The 22,617-nt window shown below is 42.3% G+C and overlaps 1 protein-coding gene across 2 annotated transcripts in view; it reads right to left on the bottom strand.

Moving 5' to 3' along the window:
- The window catches only part of Tmtc2 (Transmembrane O-mannosyltransferase targeting cadherins 2), a 553,554-nt gene that overhangs the window by 247,259 nt on the left and 283,678 nt on the right, over positions 1–22,617 (bottom strand). For both annotated transcript variants that reach the window (XM_033470689.2, XM_076518848.1), the window contains exon 4: positions 12,403–13,291. In XM_033470689.2, coding sequence (XP_033326580.1) covers positions 12,403–13,291 — 889 coding nt within the window. The remainder of the gene's footprint in view (positions 1–12,402; positions 13,292–22,617) is intronic.

Genomic DNA, 22,617 nt, shown 5'->3' with positions numbered 1-22,617 from the left:
CGTAACAATTTTTCACCTTTTGACTATTCGATTTTTTACACTCGGTAAAAATTGTCGTCGGGAAATTGTTCCGGTTGATTTACACAGCGAAATAGAGACGCGATGATGGTCGCAAACACGTCGAACTTGCTAGCACGTTTGCCAGCAGACTTTAGAAGGTCTCTACGCCTCTAAAAGGTCTCTATAAAATAAACAGGACATCGAATTCGATATTCAACGGTATTTAGATAACAGGAATAATTAAAATATTTAACAGTATCGTGTAAAAAATATTGTATAGAAATAAAAGAAATGGTAAGAAAATCGAAATTATATTATATTATTATTATATTATATTATATTATATTATATTATATTATTATATTATTATTATATTACATTATATTATATTATATTATATTATATTATATTATATTATATTATATTATATTATATTATATTATATTATATTATATTATATTATATTATATTATATTATATTATATTATATTATATTATATTATATTATATTATATTATATTATATTATATTATATTATATTATATTATATTATTCCTCATTAGAAATATTGAATAATATAATCACTCTAATATGATCACTAATATATCAATCAATCTAATATAATCAATTTATAATATAATCACTCACTATAATCACTCGCTGTAAATTATAATAATAAAAAAGACTGGTGCAGCCTTGTGAAGATACGTAATTTTATATTTCTTATCCCAGGAATCACCTCTTTCGGCTGCGTCTTTTTGTCGCAAAGTAATCGTCGGTTAAAGTTGACCGATTTTCATCCAAAATTATTCTATGCTATCATTTTTTCTATTGAGCAGTATACAGGACTTTTCAGGTGCGAATTGTCAAAAAGTGAAATTATTAAGAATCAATAGAATTGCAATATTTAAACGCAGATGTTACATATTCTATAAACGATCAAAAATAATAAATTCGTCAAAAGTGAATAAATGATTTCGGTTAGAATATCACTTATAGAAATCGTCTCTTCATTTTTGAAAGAAACGGTTCTGGGACACCTCGCGCGGCTAAATTATTGGAATAGAATCGAACGGCATCGAATCCGATGAAATATACGGTAGGAAGCTAAACGATCCGGCAGTTTGATTGAAGAAAACGACGTTCCAGGTCCTCCGTCCCTTAATACAAAGGGGACCGATACGTATCTCGCAGATCTATATAGAATACCTCTCTATCTCTCTAGAAAAGTACGTATATCCCGCGGATATATTTTTAAACGCAGCGCGCGCGCGGCTCCTCGGAAGGCAATAAGACGCGCGGCAGGTACTCCTCGAGCCCCGTTTCCTTTCCGTTCCCATCCCGTACCGTCCCGTCCCTTCGTTGTTCCGCGTCCGCTTCTTTTTCAGTTCTTTGTATTTACGAGCAATAAAGCCGCGCACACGCGACCGCTCGCCGTTGCACACCGGATAGCGCGAATATCGCGGCAGAGCGCGCACGGCTATCGCGAGCTCGCTTCCGCTTTATCTTCGGCCAACAATATCGGCAATAAAACATTTGCCGGGCCAGGACCCCGCCACCGGCACCGACGCTCCTCTCTCCGCCCGCCGCTGTGATAGCTACTCGAGCAAAGAGCAATAAATGAATCCGCGATCGTAAAATTGCTTCGCGATCGCGGAGCCGACGAGCGGACCACCTACAGGGGACACTTCCGGTTACCGAAGTCGAGCAACTTCCTAGCCGGCGAGGAGGACACCAGCCTTCCCGATCTTTCAGGAAACTTTCTTCGCTTGTCGAATAGTCGAGGATGCGGGTTCTTCGAGTTCTCGGAGAATGGCGAGAACACGTTGCCATTGTACGGTCATTAAATTCTGCGGCTGCTGGGAAGAACGCCGGGGGAGTCGCGTGTTCTCACTTCCGAGATATTGTCGCACGAAGCTGCTCTGATCGCTGGTGTCTTGTATTAATGGGGTTTTAAATTGCATAATTTTGTTCAGTCTGTAGAATTTGGTTTTATGTTATTTTTCACTGATTAATGCGGACGGTTATTCACAAAATTGAGCGCACATCTTTTAAAACGCTATAACTTCTTTAAAACTAGACCAAGTGACCTGAATTTTTTTTATTTGATACAGGGACTAGTCTACTAGACGATGACTAAAATCCTTTTTTTAAATTTTGCTGTTACTTGAGATGACAAAAAGAAAAGAAAGAACTCTGGGTTTTAACTTTTATTTTTTTTTGTCATTCCAAATGACAGCAAAATTTAGGAAAAGCATTTTGGTCTCTAGTGGACTAGTCTCGCTGTCATCTGAAAAAAAATGAAGCCACTTAGTGCAGTTTTAAAAAAGTTACTGCAAATTGAAAGGTGTAATCTTGTAATATGTCCTATATATGCTACTGTTCACTTAACGCGTTTACTTAAATTTTTTGAGATTCTGACTCTCGCTTTTCCTTGCAGTCACATAAATATTCGGACCGTTCTTATGCCAGGGTCACAGCAGAACAGTTTTTTGGCCCGTCGGATAGCGAAGCACGTGTGCCGAACGAGTCAACAGACAGCCTCTGTGTATGCTTTGCCAACGGCCGACGGTAGACTGACTAAAAAAGCAGCTCTATCGTGACCTTAGTTTTAAAGCACGACAACATTATGAAAATTTCTCCGAACGATTTCTATTTTGTTGAGACTTAAAATGATTAGGTATATTTTAACCCTTAACGCGGCAGAGAAATCAATAAAACCGTAAAATCTGGCAGGAAACATTGGAAGAATATAGGCACGATTGTTTCGATGAAAATATATCAACGAAGTTTTATTTAAAAAAAAAAACGAATATCTTTTCTCTATATCTGATGCAAAAATTTTCAGTAAAAAATTCCTCTTCGTCTGAAAAACAGTCTTGGACTTGGCAGTGTGTAAACTGGAAATAGTTTTGGTCCCGTAAGAGTTAAAACAGTGGAAAGACTCGAAGAAACTGAGATCGTTGACGTATTAATTTGAACTTATTGAAACCATTAGAGAAAGAAAAAAATACTTTTGTGTCTGGCTCCTGTGTCTTGCACATTGAGTACACAATTTTTAATTAGATTTGTAAATTTCTGGCATTTTCGATGCTATTGAAAACGGGTAATTTGTATGTTTTACGGCCTTATCCGTGTTTTAGGTAAGACGGCCCTTGCGGCCCATCTGCAGGGCACGTAAGCGCTAAACGCGCGTCGACTCGAGTCGAGCAAATTTTTACCCGAAAGTCCGTTACACGGATTTGTTATTTATGACCACTAAGGATTTTCCGACCCACAGTTTGTGGGTCTTCCGCGTTTTTAGTCAGTCGTCTGTGAGCAGCTTTCGAGTACACTCGTTGTCCCTAAGCTCTTACGAGCAAGCCTGTATATTAGATCTTGTGTTTCCGTGTGTTCAATAAATATACTTTTACCTAAAGCTCTGCCTTTAATTATTTGCAAGCAAATAATCAACAAGATTGCATATTTTGTGCATTTTGACAAAACTTAAAAAGAAAACGCCAGCTAAAAAGAAGACAGACAAATGAACAGAATTATGAGACCATTTTACTCTACATATACCTGATTTATAAAAATACTCAGAAGACGGTAACTGGGAAAATAAATACGCTTCTGTGTCTCACGGCCTGGAAAATATTTATTCTGCGCCAGCTAGTACAGTGTAAAAGCACGCCGAGCCGTTAAAGGTTAATAGAATTGTTCACAAATACAGTTACAGAGAGCTCTGGGCAACGCGTTCGCAACGGAGATCGACCGGAGGAGGAAATTGGGTAGCTAGGAAGAAATTCGAGCCCTTTAGCCTAATTGTGGTGGTAAGGGTCGTTGTACGATAGGTCGAAAAATCGCGGTTGGCTCTGTAGAACGCACTCGAATCCAGCACTGTGGACGTAGGTGCAGGAGTCGCTAAACGTCACGTTCCTAGGAGGGTAACTTTCGGCCCCCGAGTTAGGGAGAAGAAAAAGCAAAGAGAAGGGAGAAGAGAATCCACCGTATAGTTTGCCCAACCAACATTCCTGGAGGGATCTTTTGTTTGTTGGACTTGGGGGACTTTAACCGTAGATTTTTCAAGCACTGCGGGCAAATGGGTCTGTTTGCTATTCCTGGGATTCAATTATTAACTACTTAACACTTGAAGGCCCGGTCACGTAGATTTATGGTTTCTCCTAGCAAGTCGGTTTTGTCATAATTTTTACGGACATGGTTCTTTCATTTATGCTATTATGCACTCAGAAGTCAATTTCTGATATCCAATGTGTATTTAGCAGTACAGTTATAACGACAAAAATGAGTAGAGAACAAATGCAATATAATAAAATCATTTGAAGAACTCAAAAATACTGATGCATTATTTTCGGATACTTAAAATCGTCAATACATGAAACTTAATGTGAACGTAGCTTCTCTATTTTATTAATCATGCATATAATTTTTATTTTGAATATTGAAAATTTAAAGATCGAGTAGAGTAGAGAAATTGTTTCACATAACTGTGTGTCAAGTCTCATTTTAGTTTTGTATTCATTCGATACTTGTTGCGATAACTTCTTGACTATTCTAAGAAATTAACCCTTTCAGTGTTGACTCAAATGAAAAAATATAGTAAAAGAAATAACTACTTTCTGTATCATTTTTATAATCTTATGTTATATTAGTATTATATAAATACCAATCAAACACTATACTCATATTATCAATTACATCACGGTACATCAAATTCTTCATAAATACCAATGTATTTTAATTAACTCTTTGAATTCTGCTTCCTCGTGTTTAAACAGATGCTTGTTCACTTTGGCTGTACATATTTTTAAATAAACTGAATAAATCAGACGTTGTTATTTTAAATGATGCGAGCTTTTTAATTAACTTACTGGTTCCAGGGAATTTTTATACTTTCTGGCAATCAAACCTGCAGTAATTATTTATCGGGGAAGCAGACCAGCTGAAAAAAGAAAGTTTTCTCCATAGCACCATGGCGGGATATTGAGTGAAACAAATTTAATTAGAGCTTATGAAATTGGAGCGAGTTGAGAGAAATAACTACCGCGATAAATCTTAGCCTGTAAGTTTTCTTTTCATCAAAAAAGTTGTTGTTTTTACTTCGGGAAAGTTTTACGGGTGCTTGGTCCAGCGGTAACGATATTAACCCTCGCTTAAGGGATGCCACGGCTGTTCAACGTTCAAATATCGTGTTTGCATTACGTTAAACTATTTATTATTTCTGGTCGCGAGAGCAATTCGAAATTGTTGCACGTATAACAATCGATCCGTGAGCGAATATGTAATAATAGAGTATGAAAAGAAAAGAAAACAAATGTACACGAAAAACAAATGAAGCTAACTAAACAAATTGTTACAGGGGAACTAGAATATTCGTTGAAATGAATGAATTGTTACAAGAAACTAGAAAATTCGTCAAAATAAATAAATTGTTAGGAGACTAGAAAGTACAAACGAGCTAAATAAAATTCAGGAAACGAGGAAATACCTGAACAATTAATAAATATAAGAGCAACTGCAAAGTTTGAATAACTTTCGGACGCTTTAAAAAAGATAACATATTTTTGCATCTTACAATTCTGCATCTCAAAGTGTACACGACGGGCAATTTGCAATTGACGAAATTTGCAATATTGCAGCCTTTAAAGTGCATTTCATCACGATGCGGTTTCCACTGTTAACACGAAAGTTTCAACGTATTTTGAGCGAAACGATGTTCCCCGAATTGGTTAACGCGACGTTCCAAAAGTGAATTCTGCAATTAACGGAAAAGTTGTAAGACATCTTGCCAGCACGCGCGCGTTCCATTCCCGACTAAATTAAAACGATACTGATATTTGCGAAAGTTGATTACAAGCGTCGAAATTCAACGAATTTTTCGCACACGTCAGGGTCTATTTTTTTTTTCGTGCGCCGCGCGTTCCTTTATTCGCCGTTGTTCTTAATTAATTGCAGCCCTGCTGTTGACTACAATCATTCAGATTAAAAAAATCTTTTTCGTTTTCTATCCCCGGCAATAATAACCGCGGCTTTTATCACAGCCCGTGTATGCACGGGTGCATCCACAAACAGTGCAATAGAACTGCACCATTCTGTAAAATTAGTTTATGGAATATTTAGTTACAGCGCAAACATGGCGGAACACGGTGAATTGTTTTAACGTAACCTTTTAATCGTTCTGTACGCCCCGATACCACAGTATTGCAATAACCTAAACGGTTATTGCATATTGGAGCATTAAAACATAGCGTATTGACATTTTTAAAACGGTGCAATCTCGGTACCGCACGTTTTTATTTTATTTTATTTATTTTTTTTTTCATAATGCTGCGGATGAAATCACTATTTCTGCTCGGGTACAATTTTTCTAGAATCACAGACGCATGCGAACCATACTTGCCGAGCTCGAAATTGTTTTATTCACTGGCTTTGCTCCGACAAAATTTCCAGGTATCGTATGATCCTGAAAGCTTGCTCTGAATTGCGCACGTTTTACGCTCTTGTTGAATTTTTTTCATTGAATATAACATCGCGATACGATATATAATAATTGAAGAAGTCACGATGCTTGAATCAATTGTCTAAAGAGTATAAAAATTAGCTAAATTAGCTAATACGACAAACACAATGCAACAAACTATTTTTCAATTGTCTAAAGAGTATATAAATTGACTAAATCAGCTAACAAATTTATTTTAACAAATTTCGAACGATCAGTTCACGAGCATCAAAGTTTTTCAAACAATTGTTTAAATGCTTCCTACTTCTCTGCATAAAATGCTTTCTACGTACAAAATGTTTAAATGCTTACTATTTCAGCGTACAAAAGTTCGTACAGGCTCCGTAAAAGTTGCTAAACATGTTCCAAAAACTGTCGTTGTTTAGAAGTCTAGTCTTTGTATAAAAAAGAAAGAAAAAATTCAAGTCATCTGGACCAGTTTTGAAACAGTTATACCGTTTTAAAAGGTGTTGACTCGGTTTTGCTTTTCACCGTACACGCCGGCACTTGGATACCGTGAGAGCGGCTCGATTTTTGTTCAAAATTCTGCAATTCGGTTGCACGGTGCATCGCGGCTCCGTCGTTGCAGCGGCCATTTTAATTCAGATCGGTAATCCCAGTCGCAAAAGAGAGAAAAAAAGGAAGAGAGAAAGAAAGAGTGGTTTGAGAGAGAAAAAAGAGAGAGAGAAATGGAGGTTTGAGAGGGAAAGAAAGAGAGAGAGAGAGAGAGAGAGAGAGAGATTGAGAGAGAAAGGGACAGAGAGAGAGAGCGAGATTGAGAGAGAAAGGGAAAGATAGAGCGAGATTGAGAGAGAGAGAGAGCTTGAGAGAGAAATAAAGAGAGAAAAAAGAGACAGAAAGGAAGCGCACGCGAAAGAGAGGGAGAGAGCTTGAGAGAGAGAGAGAGAGAGAGAGAGAGAGAGCTTGAAAGAGAGCTTGAGAAAGAGAGAGAGCTTGAGAGAGAGCTTGAGAGAGAGCTTGAGAAAGAGAGAGAGCTTGAGAGAGAGCTTGAGAAAGAGAGAGAGCTTGAGAGAGAGCTTGAGAGAGAGAGAGAGCTTGAAAGAGAGCTTGAGAGAGAGCTTGAGAGAGAGAGAGAGCTTGAAAGAGAGCTTGAGAGAGAGAGAGCTTAAAAGAGAGCTTGAAAGAGAGCGAGAGAGAGAGAGAGCTTGAAAGAGAGCTTGAAAGAGAGCGAGAGAGAGAGAGAGCTTGAAAGAGAGCTTGAAAGAGAGCGAGAGAGAGAGAGCTTGAAAGAGAGCTTGAGAGAGAAATAGAGAAAAAAAGAGAGAAAAAGAGAGCGCGCGCGCGCGCACGAAAGAGAGAGCTTCAGAGAGAAATAGAAAGAGAAATAGAGAGAGAGAAAAAAAGATCGCGCGCGCGAGAGAGAGAGAAATAGGCGGCGAGAGAGGTCGGGTTAATCGTTAAAATGGCGGGCCAAAGTTGAAACATGTTCCTCGTCGACGGTGCCGCATCGCAAATATACATATTTCTGTGCGCGTAGGTGGCCGCGGGCGGTCTGTAATACGCAATTTCTGTTGGCGCAATTAAAACGCGCCGTGACGTAGCCGTCCGGGCTCGAGTTGATGATGCCGATGCCGCGGCAGGTTGTAAACGCGCGTCAGAAACACGGCTGGTCGGTGCCGAGTAACATTGTAGCCAGGCGTTCGGTGCTCGCGTGACCGTGCTCTCGGGCCGCTGGCCAGCCCGGCGGCGCTTTTTTTTCACGTAAAAGATTAAAAAGGAAACAAAGCGTGGTGCACGACAAAAGCGCGGAGCTCCGCGCTGCGCCGGGGCGAGCCGAGCCGCGCGCGTTCCCCGTCGAATAAACGGCCGTTCCCGGGGTATATTAACGCGGAGAGCCGGGGGCTGCGGGGGTGGCGGTGCTCGCGGAATGAAGTTCGCCGGGACTTGACGGAACAAGCAACCGTGATAATGGTTTCGGAAGCGGGCGAGAAGCCACCGATGCGATGGGAGGAAGATCCGACGGGTGCATCGGGGCCAGGCCGGGTAATTAGAGGGTCGGGGAGCCGTATGAAGCGGCGAGGCGAGGCGCGGCGGCAGAGGCGGAGGCGGCAACCTCAGATTGAGGAGATACGCGGGAAAAAAGGAACACCGACCCGCGGACAAAAACCGACAGAGACGGATAAGGGCTGTGGGAAAACATCGGACCGGGAAGAAAGTCGTCGGGAAGCCGATGATGCACTCCGCGGTTACTTCTATCGCTGATTTCGTCTACGAAAGGGTGAGGGCGAGGGTGTTTTCGGGCAGCTCGGAGCGAAAGACACCCGCAAACCGGCAGTGTATGTGTATGTATTTCGCCTCGAAACTTGGCGAACATGATTTCATTCGTTTTTGCGAACACTTGGAAATGAAATCGTTCAGTCTCTGAACGGAGATTATTTTCGCGTCTTTTCCTCGTGTTCACGGTCTGTCCCAGAAGAGCGTGTCGGCGATACCTCCGTAAATCTTTTCTTCTTTAACCCTTTGCGTGCCAAAGTATTTTCTTCACTTCACTTCGGAATTTGCTACAACGCGATCCAAACGTATGTAACCACGTATGTAACTTTGCAACCTAATTGGAACTGGAAATACTACAATTGTTTTACCGGCCACATGTAATTGCGTAATTTACCATGTAGTTTATTTGGAAATGTAATGCTCGTAATGAAAATAAACTATTAACGCAAAAGTCGATGTCGCGACTGACTCGACGTAGGAGTGCAAAGGGTCAATAGCGGTTTTAATTTCGTCTGTTTGCGATGATAATAATTTTTGTGCATTAAAATTGTTCAACGAGTTAAAACAAGCTCAAACTTATTTTTGGTACGTCACGTAAAAATTCAAATTCGATACGTGCTCTGAACAAAAAAATTTGACAATTTTTTGTGGATGAATGTACGAATTATTGCCTCTCTTTTTATAGATGAGAACTATATGAATTGTTTGCTAATAAATTGTACAATCTTCAGATATTCCTACATTATTATTTATCCTTCATACATTGTCATTTCTATATGAACATTCAATAAGCCAGAAAAAACATCTGCGTGAAACGTTGTTTTAATTGTTTGTATAAATTCCATTATATTCTCGTTTACATATTTATACATTGTTGTCGTCTATGAGCATTCGACAAATCAGACAGAAATGTAGAAAACCTTCCCCGATCAATTATACAAGTTCCGCTATGTATGCACAGCAAATTCTCTCCAATTGTCCCTCGGTGAGTCCCTAGTAAATTCTCCCTAATTGACGCGCAAATTATACGCAAAAATAGACAATTTAAAAGAGGAGATACGATCATCCCAGCCTCGCTTTTATAGTTGTTGACAATCGGCGACTATAAAAACGAGTCGCGAGGCTCGAATATTCGTGTCTCCTCTCCCCAAACCGTCTATTTTCGTTTACAAGCTAAAGAACAATCGGAGAGAATTTACTGCACTTCCTTCCAACACATTTACTTTTCATTTCCATGCCGCAATTTTCCCGCGAAAAATCACAGACACGTGAAAGAAGAGGGCCAGTTTAAAAACCAACAGCCGCTACGAATCACAGAGCATCGTCTAACATTACAGCGCAGCGCCAACATTTCACGTGAAATTTCGTTCGTCAACATCGCGCAGAAAATCGTCGAGGCAGCATTAATTTTCGTGCCACGGGTCTAGAACGCGGAAAGCCCCGCGACCGAAACAAACGCGGGAAACGCAACCGGGCAAGAATCGGTCGGTGAATTTTCCTTAAAAAAACGAAAGGCGAACACCGACCGGCGTGGTCGGCGACGCGGCGAAAGACGAGATAACGATCGAAATTACAAGCCGGTGACACGGGAAAAGGCGAGCGACAAACGATGCAAAGAGTGTAACGACGGAGGAGGCAGCCTCGGCTGGCTGTGGACAGATAAAAAGTCGGACGAAGACGGATAAGAAAGAGGGACGATAAAAAGGGGCCCGCGCGACCGTCAGGAAGTGCTGCGGGCTGCGTCCCCTATTGCATGCCGCGTATCCACCTTCCTGGCAATTTTATGTACACGGTAGGCGGATCGTTGGCTAGCTGGAAGTTCGAGATGAGAGGCTGGATAGCGGAGGCCAGCCGCCGGCGCCGGTCGAACGAGCTGCCGTATAACGAGAAAACTGCCAGCGATATCCGTCGGACCGGCCGGAATTTCATTTTTACATCGCGCCGTATATTTCGCGGACCTATCTGCTCTCGATCATCGGGCGAGCGTCGTTTATCATTAGCACGCGACTCTTTGTTATCTTTTATCTTTTTAATTCGCCGGCGAACGCCGGACGCGCCGGCGTATCTTTACTGTTATCTCTTTTTATCCACCGACGCGAGCTGTCCTAGCTTGGCGAGCTTTCTTCGAGAAGGAATTAAAACGTTGCCGGATTAACCAGATACAACTGCTGCCCGCAGCATTAATTATTAACGTATTGCCGCGCAGCGTTGCGGAATAAAAGGGAACGCGAGCGTGTGTGCGCGTTTGAAAGTCGCGTGGGTACGTGATACACTGCGTGGATTAATGCGATTTTATAGTTCTCGTGCGGTTCTTTCGTTGCGGATAACACGGCGAAACTAGACCACGGCAGTTGGATCCGTCGGATGCATGGAAAAGAGAAAATCAGGAGAGCTGGACGGGCAATGTTCGACGAATAATATATGAATTTTTGGTGTACGGAGAGTTTAATCAGTTTAATTAGTTTAATCCTTGTATGCGGAAGGGCCATAATGTACAGAATAGGCGAACGAAAATCTCTTTAGTACAAGTGCGAGGATTGCACTAATTGCAATCGTTCGACAAGAATGATCAAGACATGATCCCCGTTGTTTCCTTGGCAATTTCCTAATTTCTCTGCTGGAATCCTAGGATAATTAAGCCTGGCATTACTAAGGCAATTATGATTTCAACTAAATACACCTTCTTCTATTATTTTAATTTGTTATTAACGAAACGATCGATGCCAAGGATCACCTCAATACTTTATCCGATAAACTCCTAATAGGCTCCTGATATATAATAAACATTCTCCAATAGGCTCCTGATATACAAGGTGTCCCAAAAATGTCTCGCAATCCGGAAATACGAGGTTCCTAAGGTTATTTGAAGCAACTTTTTCCTTTGCGAAAATTTTCTCCGGGGCTTCGTTTACGAGTTATTAACGAAAAACACTCACCAATAAGAGGCGAGCTCGGCTGGCGCACGGCGGCCCAGCCAACGAGTGCACGGAGCCCAGTTCCGCTCATTGGCTCGGCCGTCTCGCGCCGAATGATCTCGCCTCTGATTGATCACTGTTTTTCGTTAATAACTCGTAAACGAAGCCGCGGATTGCATTTTCGCTCAGGAAAAAGTTGCTTCAAATGACCTCAAGAATCCCCTACTTTCGGATTGCGAGATATTTTTGGGACACCCTGTATAATAAATATCCTCCAATAGGCTCCTGATATATAATAAACATTCTCCAATAGGCTCCTGATACATAATAAATATCCTCCAACAGGCTCCTGAACAATCACCGCATCAAAAATGAATTCTGCAAACGATCTTTTCCGAACACTCCTAAAAGACCTGTTGATTCAAATAACAAAATTGCAATTGTTACTGACAAATCTACTAAGAAACCCTTAACTATAAATAATAGACACAGATAGTAGTGGACTGTGGACGATCATGCAACGTCGACAAAGCGAAGCCGCAAACATTAGCGCCGCTGAAAAGAAATCGCGAGCTCAACACCCCCTAAAAATCAGTCCAAACGCACGAAGATCCACAGATCCACCACCCCGTCGAAAGTCGTCGAAGCAAGCACGCGGGGGTTAATTGGCCGGCAAATCGATTAAAGAGCGCGCAGGACGGTGCAGATGGGAATCGGGCGATAGTTCCCAGGGCTAAGAAGATTTCAGCTTACCTTTTGGCGGGTTGACGTGCAGAGCCGAACGGTAGAGGCTTTCCTCGTCGTACCAGTCGGCGTTCCTCAGCAGGGTCTTGGCGGACATCAGGCAAAGCAGTACAACGGTGGCCAACAGAACCGTCCTGCCCCTCCGCCTGGACCCGCTTCTTCTTGCTATCCGATAGCATCCGGAGATCGCAGCGCCGACGATCAAGCAAGCCCCGACGCTCGGCAAATAGAGGATCCTCTCGGCTATGACGAATCCGACGTAGAAGAAGAGGTTGCTAGCCGGTAGGAAGGGAAGCACGAGGAAGCCGAGCGAGACTGCGACACCGGTGGCTGCTGCCTGTCTGCTGGTGAATCCGTTGCCGGCTGTCACGGAGTTGCTGGTGGCCCTTTTAGCACAGTGACAGTCCCCGAACGGCCCGTTGTTGTTGTTGTTCGCTGCACGACAGCCGTCCGTGTGACATCCGCCAATGCGCCTTCCCGCGCAAACCGGGCACCTCGAGGACATGGACCGGGGGTATATCTGCACGAGGCTTAGGGAAACCTCTCGCGGCGTTCGCCGAAGTATTTTAACCGCCCAGATCGTGGCGCCGATCAGCGCCGCGTACAGGCACGCCGATTCCAGGTTCCGGAAGTCGAACAGGCTCGTTATACGCGGCACCGCGTCCATGGACCAGTCGAAGCTCAGCGTGCTGGGGCACAGCAACATCCTCGCACTCGCAGCTGGTAAATAGAGGAACGTCAAACCCCGTGTCAGCCGAGACGGGTGTCTGGCCGTTGGATTGTCTGCGCTGGCGAACTCGGGCCGCGTGCCGGTGATCCTCAGCCTGCCGAGGATCAAGAGGACCAGGCTGCCCGACAGGATGCCCAGGCTGCGGGTGCGGGTCAGGCCGCAGTTCACCTGGAAACGGTGAGCAATTTAACCCTTTGCACTCCGCTGTCCCCTCTCGCGGGACATCGTAATTCTAGCATATCACTCGGATGTCCCCTCTCGTGGGACATTCAAGTTTATTAGTGATTAAGGGGGAATTGAGTTATTTCAGCGCAACTTTTTCGGACATACATGTTTCCCTGACGTTTTCTCTTGAAATGGCACAAGAAATCAAATCAAAATATAGTAAAATTACTAAGATATGTAGTATCGTAATTTATTAGGTATGTTTAGGACGAGGAGGAGTGTTAGGCTTAAGACCGTAGTTCTAAGACTTTGTGTTTAGGGTAGGCAATAAGAAGAGAAACGTTGGCGAAGGCCGGGTCAGATGGGAAAAAGCCTTGGCGACGGAGACCCGGCGGATGCGATCGCCACGTTTTGAGAAAAAGGCAGGCAGAGTGTGTTCGAGAGTCGTCGAGTGAGGAGCGTTACGAGTCGTAGAGTTAAGCGAGTAGTTATAATCTTAGTTGTAGATACGGTACGCGATATTCTCTGTCTTCATCACGCTCAGTCCTTTCCTAGTCTCTACAGATTCAATATTGTTTAAATATTGGACAAATTTCTACAGATATATAGAAGAAATGTCAGCGGGTTTTTTGACGAGAACGTGAGAGGCGAGCTCAGGACGGTCCGAGCACTTCAAAGGCGCCACTTGAAAAGTGCGATAAGGCAAGTTTTTAGAAGAAAGGTCGGTATGCGAGCATAGCACGCACTGTATAGTGAGATTTGTAATCATAAAATCTGGAGGAAAAGATTTTCAAAGCTAAACTCAATCTGGTTTGAAGCGTCGAGCGGTATAGACAGACATAACTTGCTAAATTTATGAATCGAAGAAACTATTTCTTCGGGAACCTCATGTTTCGCATGAAAAACCGCAGTTCATTGGTTTGATCATGAAACATTATCGTCGAATTTATTATTAGATATTCGAATTTCTAAAAAATAATTAAAATAACAAGGTTGCATATTCCCTCTTCTGGAACACAGAGCTCTGCTCCACGTGCACCAATGCAGTTGACATCCCTCGCGTTCGCGTGCTGCCCCATTCTCTTTGTCAATGTCCCGATGATTATAAATATTTGAAATCCGGAATGATGTGATCCGGAATATGATATTCCACGCGCGGTAATAAATCGGCAAGCTATGAAATACCTTCTTTTTATTCGAAATCGTCCAATGAGGGAAATCCGATTGGAAAAACTGAGTATACGCGTGCTTTTCAATCAGGCTGACTGACGCGTGTTTGTTCATTATTCGCGACTCTCATTAGTAATAGGACATGCTCGAATTACTTGCTAAAGATCCATTTACATTAACCACAACGCGCCGTCCGGACGATTCCTTCGATAATATTTTCTGAACTCGACTGAGTCGAAATCGACAGTTTCGTGCGACCAAAATGAAAATATTATTGTTGATGAAATTATTGTTTATAATGCGGAAAATATTCCGCATAAAATTCGCATGGCAAGAAGAACTTTTAATTAGATTTTTAAGGATATTCAGATGTTATTATATGTTATTTTCAAAAATAATAATATCGATATTCTTCGAAGTAGCATTTCTATCGACAAATTTGTATAATAAATCTTACCTACTCTGGGTGACCAGAGCATTCAAAAAGATGCTATTAAATGATTTCATCCCTCTCTATAGCGCGTGTATAATTTTATAAACGCGGTTTTAAAGCGCATTTGGTAAATTTCACGATGCTGCGTGATTATCTGCAAACTTTGAAAAGTGTTCAGAACGAAATTAAATTTTTATCGAACTGCTACTTGTTGCAGTTCACATACGAAATTTTTATTTTGCGTACAGATCCGCCCTCTAATAATGAAAAACGGAAACATGAGTGGATTAGAACGACGCTAATACTGCAAAGGGATGCAAAATGCCACGATCATCGCTCAAAGACGGCACGAAAGATAGAAATCCGCTGGTATCGAGCAAAAATAGCGTTGAAACGCACTTCAGGGGTATCGTACTCGTAATCGTCGTCGTTGCGCCGACAGCCGGACGATTCTCAATCGGTTATGAACGATAAAATTCCAGCAACAATCCCGGCTGTTTTACGCGATTTCAACCCGTCACCGGGAACAAGTGAAATCGGGCGATCCGATATCATTCGGGATTATGAAGGATCGCGCGGCTGGGAACGTCTGGCGTCGTAAAATATTCATGCCTTTTTAATAGACCGGCATCGAAATAGCTCGAAGACAGGAATTACAGCCAGAAGAGGATTAATCGAAAGTTCGCGAGGATGGCCGGTCTATTGACAGAGTTTCGCTCGTAATTAAATGGAATCTTAATAACATAATCATCGAATGCGCTCCGGGAGCAAGAACCCGACCGCCCGGTTTCCTCTGGGAATATAATTTAAATGAAACGGCTCGTATCCGGGAGCAGTTCCCGAACTAATTTGAGCGGGCTGCGCAAACACAAGCCGTTCCGTTCACAGGAACGGCTCGCGTTCGTTCCGAAAAGATTAATTCGCGGCGACCGTACATTTCGGTGGAATAGAACGCACGCGGTTGCGTTTCTGATGCAGCTCGATGCAATTTGATGCGACCACCGGTCGCAAGACAATGGACGGAGCGCGACGAGACCCGGTGAAAAACGCGCGAAGAAAACAGAATAATACGGTAATTTTACAGTGATCCCGAAAATTACAGAAATATAACTATAGAATGTACATATATAATTACAGAAATATAAAAATGACAGAATTTAATGTATTTACATTTTTCTCTATTTCGATTGTAAGCTTGAACGATGGAATTTATTCAATTGCTTTCCAACCCCTTGCACTAGGATCTCTTTCGCGATGTAGATCAGCATGTTTTTGTCGTTAATAATTTCTAATAATATTTTTACTTGTCGTATATCCGTGTAAAAATGTGACGTGATAGGTGATGGTGGAATATTACACCTCGTTCAATTTCTTTAAGGAAATATCTAAAACAATAATTTTAGTAACGAAATTTTTTTTATTATTATTATTGTCATTTTGTTTAAAGCGGATTGATAATTTAAATATTGACAGACTACGTCGTGCTGCAATTTGATAAAAGACACGCGAACTTGGCGCAACGCGTTCAACCCTTAACCTTACATTGTTACAATTACATTAACCTTGTTTTACACTCTGGCAAATTATTATAATTGTTTCGCGACCAACAATTAACGACTTATCGATCCTGATCTCTCGAGAACGCTATTGATGAATGGATTCTCCGCGATGGAGAATTCAAACGTTCCGTGGTCGGTCGCGCTCGAACGAGTTCCTTTCGCGTTTTCCTTGGAGCCGGTTGTACAGAGAAAAATAGCGCGCCGCCGAGAGTTCCGAGAGGAAGCGAAAAGGCGGCAAGCAAAAAACCGTGTAGCGAATATAATTACAGTTGGTTATCACGGAATCGCGGAGGAAAGCGCGCGCGGCACGCTTAATCGACGCGACGCTCTTGAAAGTCGGCGTTCCGCGCAAATGAAAAGTAACGTCGAAAGCTTTTAAAGCAAGCCCGGGGACGGCCGAGCCGCGTAATACGAAAGCGACATTTTAATGTTAAATTGCGAGCCTGCGGAAAGAGTCGCCGCGATAATTGCACGTTCCAGAATCGTGCGGGCCCCGGGCTTTGTCGGACTCCGCGATAGAACGTTCAGCGATAGATTCGCAGGCTCGACAGTGCGCGACCATGTTTTCATTCCGACAATTAAAGGAAAAACCATTGTTTATTTCGTCGCTGACTGATCGAGCTTCGGATCAAGATCGAAAGTGAAACGTAAAAAAAAATGCAAGAAAATATCGATTATTTGTTTACAGTTTCGTCCAATTCTTTAAACAATTAATGAATCGTGCACCACGCTATAGATTTGGACGAAAGAAACTACTTTTGTTGGAAGATTTTTCCTCCATCTTGTACAATTTGCAACGAAATCGAAAGCCGAATATTTGGGGGTTGATCCCCACCCCTAGAAGCGAATTAATGTAAGAAAAAAAAATTGCGTAATGTGTAAGTAAAAAGGTGTAATAGCAATAGATTGTATAATAAAAGTATATGCAAGTAAAACAGCTGTAAACATTATTTGTTCTCCTCGAGAAATATTTATTTATAAAAAAATTGTTAAATGATATATTTAGATACCTGAAAAATAAAATATAAAAAATGTATAGAATTATATATTACAAAGAAATATATATTTAAAATTTTGTAGACAGTTTTTGACACACCCTCCAAGCGTTTTAGGGTGAACTCGTTAAATCTGAAGCGATGAATATATTGGACGTGGTAAAGGACGCGTAACAAAAATTTGTGAAAAACGTGAAACTCGAGGAATTGAATTCTGGCCGCGATAAAGGTGTTTCCAGCCCACTGTGCACCGTCAGTTAGAGCGTGGGCGGGTTGGAGGGGTGCCAAGGGTCGTTCGCGTTTCCGACACCCTTCGCGGAGGAGCGTAGCGCGGGAACTCGATCTTCCTGGCTGTTCGTAGCCTGTCCTTGCCAGCCGTAGCCCCCTGGCCCGTTTTCGCCATATTTTTCCTTCTATTATTGCGCGCCAGCCCCGGTTCCGGCGAGGCTCCGCGCCGCGAGGAACACGGCGAAATCGTTTCCTTCGCGAGCTTCTTGCCGGCCGCGTGCTGAGCCAAGAACGAGAGGCGTCGCAAAGCGGAAACGTCACCGACGACCTGGAACCTCTCCTCCCTCGTTTTCCGCTCGCTTTGTCTCAGCGGCGAGAAAATATGCGCGCCCAGGATAGCGCTAGGTGACGCTAGGCGACGCGACGCTAGGCGACGCGACGCTTCTTCTGCAGAAAACGAGCAACAAGGAAACAAATTGTGTGAACTCGCCGATCCGCTTGAACACGTCCTATTCGATTCGGCCGCTGTCTTCGCCGTTCCTTGTCACGCAACATGATTCACGGAAAATGATATCGGCTGCGATCCCGTTTCCGATACGGCGCGGCCGCATTCCCCGTTAATCTCGGTCCCCGGCCTCGCGCCGCGCCGTTTCGCCGTCAAAGCAGCCCCTTTGTCGGCGAACTTCTCTGGATGGAATTGCTTGCTTCGATGACAACGGTGATGCCAGAGAGGCGTAACTGGATTACGGTGCGCCGGCGAATTATTCCTTCTCCGGCATAGAAAGTTCCCCCGAGTTTCTGCTCGCGCCGATACATTGTTCCTCGATTGCCACCAATCTACGGAGATCTTTTACTACGATTTTCGACGGCTGTTTTGCTATCGAACGCGGAAAACACCGCGTGCTGGAAACGTGTCGTTAGTTTAAGGGATGATGAATGCGATCGTCTTTATTGACCGACGTTTTCATCGAGGTCTACATTATGCATATTATGTATTTTATTATTATTGTGTATTTTATATTATTATGTATCTTATTGTTATTGTGTATTTTATATTATTATGTATCTTATATTATTATTGTTATATTACTATTATTATATTATTATAATACACATTTTAATACATAATACAGTAATGTCTCCCTAACTGACGCTCAGATTGTCCACAAAACTGGACAATTCGGGAAGAGGAGCTCTGCAGCTCGTTCTTATAGTTGTTGACAATATATAATCATAAAAAACGAGCCACAAGGCTCGAACAATCGTATCTCCTCTTCCCAAATTGACCATTTTTGTGGACAATCTGAGCGTCAATTAGAGAAACATTACTGTATATAGAATGATAGAGTCTATATAATATAGTAGAGATTCCTGCGTCCGACCATTTATTTATAAAATATTCTGGTGCACCTAAATGTTCTATTATCTAATCACTATATTTTTTAGATACATTATCACCTAACACTAGAACTATCGAGCCCTAAACTTGTCTAACGTATTTATTCTTTTTTCTTTTTTATAACAATGACAAAAAGGGATTTATTCAAACTTCCTGCGATTTTGATTACAATATATGCTGGAATGAACAATTTCGCGCATAAAAATTTCTGACAAAAACATTTTTATAGTATCAGGAATTGTGAAAGAAAAAAATCAGAAACCAGTCACTTTTGTAAATATTGTCAGTTCCTAGTGCAAATAGAGAACTCGAACGAAACTTCTAGCTAATAGAAAATGTTCTGGTATCAAAATATTAAAAAAATAAACCTGCAGATAAGATTATATGATATATAGAATATATTATATATTATATTATTATATATTATATATTAGATATTATATATTATATATTATATTATTGTATTATATATTATATATTATATATTATATATTATATATTATATATTATATTATTGTATTATATATTATATATTATATGATATATATATATATTGTATTATATAGAATTATATGTAAATTCTCTATAAAATATCTAACACTTCGTACCGCTCCAAGCTGACATCGAGGGACGAGTTCAACGACTCGGAGTAACGTCAAAATGATTTCGGCGGTAAAAACCGGCTTCTCGGGCCGCTGCGGCGCTGGCTGGCGCGCTGGCTGGCCTGCGGCATGCATCACGGCAGGCGTCTGATGCATCCAGCGCATCCGGATGCGACGCGCGCGAAAGGCTCAGGGCCCGGAGGCTCTCGGTCGAAGGTGTGTCTGGAGGTGGTACGAAGGTGGTTAAAGCCGGCTCCAGCCAGCCGAACGCGGCTGGAGACGTGCATCAGCCCGCTGTCTCCGACAGATCGCTCGGGCTGGTTTCCGTTTGCACATGCTGCAACGCCGCCGCGTTATCGGTTACACGGCTGTCTGCCGCCTGTGCACGCTCGCGGATGTCTACGGCCGCCTCTCGAAGTGCACACACGAGCCGACGCGAACTTGGCTCGACGGATGTCGCGTCGATACGCTTCGAAGGGATTCGCCTAACCGCCCGGGATGCATCGCTGTTCGCTTCCGGCGGCACGCAGATTCTACCGAGAGCTGCAGAACGGCTCTGATGAGCCGCGCGACTGATGCACGGAATCGAGATTATCTATCGATTGCCTATGCAGAGTAACGCCGCTCGTTGCTCGATTTTTAGTGATTTTTAATGATCGATAATGATTTTTGATGCTCGACGAATTCCGAGTTTTCGCTCGGAAGTTCGCAGACGTTTTCGAACGTAGTCGATTCGATTAGTTTCTCGTGGAGCTAGTTGACTAGCTTTTTTCATTATGATAAAAATTGATAGCATTTTGAAACGGCAATGTGTATCGTTTTTAATCTATTAAGATGAATTTTTAATCTATTAAAATGAATAAAAAAAAAAATGATTTCATTACTTGGTTTTGATTTCTTGCGTTCGACCTAGAGAATTTTTATTTCGCGTAAAAAACTGCGCACTAGTAATCACCAAATAGTAATACATAATATGCGTATACATAATATGCATATACATAATATGCGTAAATAAATTAGTGAATGGATTTCTGTTATTTTACTTTAATATGCCATATGATATCCACATCATTTGTTATAACATTATTCTCTTTTTTCCGCGTTTGCGCTCTGATTATTATGATATTTTTATATCGTATAACGAAGGACTCATTAAACGAATAAATATTATTATATATATTATATTATAATAATAATAATATTATTATTATTATTATATATATTATATTATAATAATAATAATATTATTATTATTATTATTATTATTATCATCGTAATTATTACTACGTTCGAAATTTTCATAACGAACCTCGTTTACGAGTTGGATAAGCAAACGTCGATTTCTGCGAGAAATATATGCAGCTGCCATGGTGCATCTGCGTACATCTGATCACGTGTACGGTAAATGCATTGGCGCCGGCGAGTCGTGGTTCGAGTACAAAGGGTTGATCGTAAAAATTAAATGTAAAATGTCCCGATAAAAAATGGCGATTAAATGGATCGTCGGCGTATAGTTGCTCTGGATTCGATATAACATACGTACGGAATGGTTGATGATCGATCTTCTTAATCTTGGGAATAGCGTGCACGGTTCTAATTCTGCGGTGCGCGTTTAGAAAACGGTTTCCGTCGCACGTGTGCCGTCGCACATTACCGCGCGAAGACACATTACATACACGGCGCGAAATGAATCCGGCACGGGTCGCGCGCCAGTTGCTTATAATTACCGAGATCCCCCGTAACATTCACGGATAATTGTATCGCGTCACCTAATTGCATCCCCCGTTATCAATTCACCGGCGGCGGAATAATCTGCCGCGGTTTGCCCGTCCACGGGTTCGCCTACTTTCGCTTGTCAGGGGGTAATTTGATTACGTCGTTCTGCTAGACCAGTCCATTTTCAGTTGTTAATATTCGTAATGGCAGCCAGGAACGCGGGGCCGGGCGCAATCCGGCGTAATGCAACTCTCGAAACGTTAATTTACGTTAATGTGTCCGGGGCACGTGAGAAGCGCCGCGACGCGGGCCGACTCGTTGCGATGCGATGCGACGCGACGCGGCACGATTCGATGCGATTTGATGCGATGCGATGCAGTGCAATTTGATGCGATTCGTTGCGATTCGATGCGATGCGATGCGATTCGATTCGATGCGATGCGATGCGATTCGATGTGATTCGCTGTTAGATACGATTCGATTCGATTCGATGCACTGCGGTGCGATTTGATAGGATTCGATGCAATACGGTGCAATTTGATGCGATACGATACGATTCAATGCGATTCGTTGCGATTAGATGCGATTCGTTGCGATTAGATGCGATTCGATTCGATGCAATGCGGTGCAATTTTATGCGATTCGATTCAATATGATTCGATGCGATTAGATGGGATTAGATGGGATTCGATTCGATGCAATGCGGTGCAATTTTATGCGATTCGATACGATGCGGTGCGGTTCGATTCGATGCGATTAGATGCGATTTCATTCGATTCGATCCGATGCAAGCGGTGCGATTAGATGGGATTCGGATCGATGCAATGCGGTGCAATTTTATGCGATTCGATACGATACGGTGTAATTTAATGCGATTCGATACGATTCGATGCGATTCGCTGTAATTAGATGCGATTAGATGCGATTCGATTCGATTCGATGCAAGCGGTGCGATTAGATGGGATTCGGATCGATGCAATGCAGTGCAATTTTATGCGATTCGATACGATACGGTGTAATTTATTGCTATTCGATACGATTCGATGCGATTCGCTGTAATTAGATGCGATTAGATGCGATTCGATTCGATTCGATGCAAGCGGTGCGATTAGATGGGATTCGAATCGATGCAATGCGGTGCAATTTTATGCGATTCGATATGTTGCGGTTCGATTCGATGCGATGCGATTCGCTGCATTTAGATGCGATTAGATGCGATTCGATTCG

This window comes from Megalopta genalis, chromosome 2 (genome assembly GCF_051020955.1).
Source record: "Megalopta genalis isolate 19385.01 chromosome 2, iyMegGena1_principal, whole genome shotgun sequence".
In the NCBI taxonomy this organism is placed as follows: domain Eukaryota; kingdom Metazoa; phylum Arthropoda; class Insecta; order Hymenoptera; family Halictidae; genus Megalopta; species Megalopta genalis.
Note: the sequence above shows the minus strand (reverse complement) of the source record. Positions and strands in the feature narration are given on the sequence as shown.